Genomic DNA, 5,307 nt, shown 5'->3' with positions numbered 1-5,307 from the left:
ATACAAGAGTACATAAAACCATACATGTCAGGGGTAAAGAAAAATAATAATAATAAAAAAAAAGAAAAGAAAAAAAAAAAAGAATAACTTTAGCGACAGATGTAATCAGGGCCGGAGTGGGGCCACTTTTCAGCCCGGGAGTTTCAGGCCCAAGACTGGCCCTCTTTTTCCATGGTGGAATTCCAAATTAGCACTTTTTCCAAATTGGATAAATGAAGCAACAGTTCAGCTCTTACCATTGTGCAGTTTTTATTAATAACAATGTTCAACAAATAATGCAATGGTTAAATAATAATTCACTTAAGCTGAGAAGTTAACAAAAAATGTTCCACTATTCCACAAGGATAGGTTGATAAATTAACAAAAGCAGAAAGAAAGAAAGAAAGAAAGAAAGCATTTGAAATGTATCCCACTCTTCCACAAAGAGGCATATTGAACTAATGTTTATAGATTTGTATTCAAAAATAATGCTTTTTTAATCAAAAAACGTGATACCAATGACATTTGAGGTTATTAAAACAGTAAGTCCCGCCCATCGACAGCCAAAAATAAAAGTGTTCGAGTGAGCAAAAGCAGGAGATCAAGAGCGTGGAATGATAATGCGGGCGCGAGGGCTTGTATTGCGTGCAGAGGAGATGTCATGCGCGCACAGGGTTTGAATGAGCTTGCGAGTTCCCGTTTCCTCGCTTGTAGATCTGTTATCCTCTCGCGAATGTCATTTACTGCGCGCAGTTCATTTTGTCATTGATTTTTCGCCATAGGGCAGGCCCAGCTATCGGTAGGCGCCGGCGGTTTTGGAAAAGACGGGCTATGGACCCAACCAACTCTATGGGAGGGTAGGGGAGAACTCCCTCTTATGGTATAACCCATGCAGAGGCTGCGCGCTGCGGTGTCAGAATGCGGAACGTGTGTAGCCTAATGTAACTAACGTGACAAATGTGTAATAAAAAAAATAAATAAAAAAAAAAACCTCAACCAGCCCAAAAGTGAAGCGGCCCACCGGGAATTCTCCCGATTCTCCCGATTACCCACCCCGGGCCTGGATGTAATTAGTGGCTACTGTGTACTGTCCCTTTAAGACCAGCCGCTGTCAGAGACGCGGATCTCACACGCGCCTCATTCTTTCACGAGTCATCACAACTCTTCGTGTTCATCATAAGACTACTCTTATGTTATGAAGACACTCGACAAAAAGACATTTTGGCATAATTGTGTGTGTTATTGTTCGTTCAAGCTCCAAAAGAACTGTATTCTGTCATGCTGTTTTGTGCGCACGCACGATATTAGCGCGAGTCTTTCTGTCTGTCACAGGCAGACATTCACAGGCAGCGCGTTCATTTTGGCATACATGTGTGTTGTTCGTTCGTTCTACCGCTAAAGAGAACTTGATACTGCTGGCGCGCATCTATCTGTGTGTGTGTGTGTGTGTGTGTGTGTGTGTGTGGAGGACATTCACAGGCAGCTCGTTCTTTTGTCTTATCGTGCATGAATGGTTTAAAAGCATTTGCATTAATAAGTGCGTTAACAGCGCTAATTTGTTTATTTATTATAAAATCGCAGCATTTTGCGTCATATAATCGCGTAGGCTTGACATCGCGATTGCGATACGATTAATCGTGCAGCACTACTATCTATCTATCTATCAGTGGCGTTTTCTTGCGGAGGCCAAGGGAAGCCATGCTTCCTCACTTTTTCAGAATATAATCGTCATTTAATAAACACTTTTGTTTTCACAGTTTACGTAATCCTGTCATCTCCTCATCGTCTCTCTTCATTCATTACTGAGCGTTTTATGATGTGTAAAACAGCGCCCCTATAAAAGTGACATGGTGAATGAGCGTTGAAAACATGGTACTGCACCCTGTGTCTGTGAGGAGGCCAGGCTGAGTTGGCATCCCTTAATAGAAAAAAAAAAGAATGATTAACCAATCAAGTGACGCTATGTCACGACACTGCTCCCCTGTGATTGGTCAGGACAGTGTCAAGGGAAGCCATGAACTTGTTGGCATCAGGCCAATCACATCACGTTATCATCGTCAATGAATGAATGAATGAAATAGCGGAAGATTTGTGTTGACATCTTGTTTAGCTAGTTAGCTAAAATTATTAATTGTAATTATGGAGGGTGGAGATTTGGACGTATTTGATAAAAAAATATTTTACTAAACTGCCTCTACAGCAGCAACTCAGAATTAAATCCGATGGCAGGCCAACACCAAAACTAAATGAAAAAGGTTATCTTCTTGTTGCTTACCGTCCGTTTCCTATCTATCTGCTAATGTTTTAATGAAAAGACCATAAGATGTTTAAGAGGACTGACTGACTGTCTGTGTGTGTGTGTGTGTGTGTGTGAGAGAGAGAGAGAGAGAGAGAGAGAGAGAGAGAGAGAGAGAGAGAGAGAGAGAGAGAGAGAGAGAGAGAGAGAGAGAGAGAGAGAGAGAGAGAGAGAGAGAGAGAGAGAGAGAGAGAGAGAGAGAGAGAGAGAGAGAGAGAGAGAGAGAGAGAGAGAGAGAGAGAGAGAGAGAGAGAGAGAGAGAGAGAGAGAGAGAGAGAGAGAGAGAGAGAGAGAGAGAGAGAGAGAGAGAGAGAGAGAGAGAGAGAGAGAGAGAGAGAGAGAGAGAGAGAGAGAGAGAGAGAGAAAGAGCTCGTCTGGTCTGAACTGCCCATTTAGCGATGTGTTATTTTTTTTAATGTGATTATAGTTCTTCTTACTGTTTCTTGCGTGCTTTGATTAAGCAGCATGTGAGTGCACTTTGTTGTTTATTGTTTGTGAATAACCGCTATTGTATATCCTTAATGAGCGTCACACCGATTTAAGGGTGTATTAAATGAAAAAGGTTATCTTCTTGTTGCTTACCGTTGGCGTTTCCTATCTGCGAATGTTTTAATAAAAGACACCATGAAAGATGTTTAAGAGGACTGACTGTGTGTGTGAGAGAGAGAGAGAGAGAGAGAGAGAGAGAGAGAGAGAGAGAGAGAGAGAGAGAGAGAGAGAGAGAGAGAGAGAGGGAGAGGGAGAGGGAGAGGGAGAGGGAGAGGGAGAGGGAGAGAGAGAGAGAGAGAGAGAGAGAGAGAGAGAGAGAGAGAGAGAGAGAGAGAGAGAGAGAGAGAGAGAGAGAGAGAGAGAGAGAGAGAGAGAGAGAGGGAGAGGGAGAGGGAGAGGGAGAGGGAGAGGGAGAGGGAGAGGGAGAGGGAGAGGGAGAGGGAGAGGGAGAGGGAGAGAGAGAGAGTGTGAGTCCGTGCTCAAAGTGTTGGATTGTAACAAGCGTAAGTCCCGGTAAGATGATGCTGGGCGCTCTAATAGTTAATCAAAATAGCAACATATAAATGGTAACGTATGATTTTCTGCCCCCACCCCTTAAAACACACAGCTTAGAGGTTGTGTCTTAATTGGCTTCCTCAGAAATTTTCCCCACGCCACGCCACTGCTATCTATCTATCTATCTATCTATCTATCTATCTATCTATCTATCTATCTGTCTATCTGTCTGTCTGTCTGTCTGTTTCTGTCCATCATCTATTGAAGTGTGTGTCTCTCTCTATCTTCAGATGACGAGGACTCGCTGAAGAAATCTGCTAAGAAACGTCACGTCGAAACATTCCAGCAGAAGGAGAAGAGAAAGAGAGACATCGGTCAGGCCACGTCTGACAAGAACTTCGTGGAGGAGGAGAAGCGGATCCTGCGCCAGTCTGCGGACTGAAGCGTGTGTGTGTGTGTGTGTGTGTGTGTTAGTTTATTTCACCCTTTACCAGTCAGGAATCAGCCTCTGGATGAAGCGAGTCTGGGACATTTTAAACGTGTAAATCCAACATCATGTCCGTGTGTGTGTCAAGGGAGTGTGTGTGAAGGGCGATTCTGCTTTAGTGATGTGTTTCTGTTTTGGATGTTATTGTAAGTTTGATTTCAACTGTACATTTCCAGCTTGTAAAGAACATTCTCCTTTGGTGATTTTAGTTTGATGTTTCTTGTATGTTTCAGATGATTTGTAGTTTCTCAAATTGATAAAGTCCTTCTCTCTGAGTCTCTGTTTGTGTATTTGTATCATATAGAGTGTGTGTGTGTGTGTGTGTGTGTGTGTGTGTGTGTGTGTGTGTGTGTGTGTGTGTGTGTGTGTGTGTGTGTGTGTGTGTGTGTGTGTGTGTGTGTGTGTGTGTGTGTGTGTGTGTGTGTGTGTGTGTGTGTGTGTGTGTGTGTGTGTGCGTGTGCGTGTGCGTGTGCGTGTCACAGTGCGTGTGATGGGTAGGGTTAGTGTGTGTGTGTGTGTGTGTGTGTGTGTGTGTGTGTGTGTGTGTGTGTGTGTGTGTGTGTGTGCGTCACAGTGCGTGTGATGGGTAGGGTTAGTGTGTGTGTGTGTGTGTGTGTGCGTCACAGTGCGTGTGATGGGTAGGGTTAGTGTGTGTGTGTGTGTGTGTGTGTGTGTGATGGGTAGGGTTAGTGTGTGTGTGTGTGTGTGTGTGCGCGTGTGTGTAGGGTTAGTGTAAGGGGACAAAATATACAGTATAAAAACCATTATGTCTATGAAAAGTCGTCATAAAACATGGAAACCCAAATGTCTCTCTGTGTGTGTGTGTGTACTGGTGTTATACTGTCACTAGGTGGCGACACTGAATAAGATTTGATCTTCCAAAACTTGGAATCTTCAGGCTTTTAAAAAACGAAAAGTAATAGCATGCAGAAATGCCTAGAGTAAATAAGTTTTGTTTAGTTTTGCTCTCAAATGTTTAATCAGCAGAAATTTGTTTTCTACGATGATTTTCCTAATTCCATATACCATGTTTTTGGTGTTATGGTAAAACCATGATATTTACTGATACAAGTGGTGGTGTTTCATTCAGTATTGTTATTACTATGCAATACTTTCAGTATTTTACCATAGTAAAGCCACAGTGATGTTTAAAAAACAGTTTCTGAATGCTGAAGTGTCTCCACACATCGTGTGTGTGTGTGTGTGTGTGTGTGTGTGTGTGTGTGTGTGTGTGTGTGTGTGTGTCGCTCCAGGCTTTTTGCTGTTTTCCTGTTTTCCCGCAGGTTGAAGGATGAAGAAAGTGTCTGTAATATTTCCTGGAATGATCAGAGGGATTCCTGGGATTCTGTCGTCTCCTGTGGACATGAAACAGGTAAATATGCAGATGATAAGATTCCAGCGTGCAGGAATGTGTGTGTGTGTGTGTGTGTGTGTGTGTGTGTGTGTGTGTGTGTGTGTTCGCTGTATCTTCACGCCTGAATGAACGTCAGGAGATTCCAGATTCTGAAGTTTTACCATTTTCAGGAGCAGAAACTTTTTCTTACACACTACCAGTCAAAAG

At 43.0% G+C, this 5,307-nt stretch overlaps 1 protein-coding gene across 1 annotated transcript in view; it reads left to right on the top strand.

Moving 5' to 3' along the window:
* Window positions 1–4,021, top strand: part of cUnh1orf52 (chromosome Un C1orf52 homolog) — a 9,438-nt gene extending 5,417 nt beyond the window's left edge. Inside the window, exon 3 of the mRNA XM_081387741.1 lies at window positions 3,550–4,021. Within this exon, the coding sequence (XP_081243867.1) occupies window positions 3,550–3,701 (152 nt within the window). The 3' untranslated portion in view covers window positions 3,702–4,021. The remainder of the gene's footprint in view (window positions 1–3,549) is intronic.
* Window positions 4,022–5,307: the final 1,286 nt, after the last annotated feature.

The sequence above is a fragment of the Scardinius erythrophthalmus genome (genome assembly GCF_964197995.2).
Source record: "Scardinius erythrophthalmus genome assembly, chromosome: 15".
Lineage (NCBI taxonomy): Eukaryota > Metazoa > Chordata > Actinopteri > Cypriniformes > Leuciscidae > Scardinius > Scardinius erythrophthalmus.
This window is presented reverse-complemented; position numbering and strand designations above follow the sequence as displayed.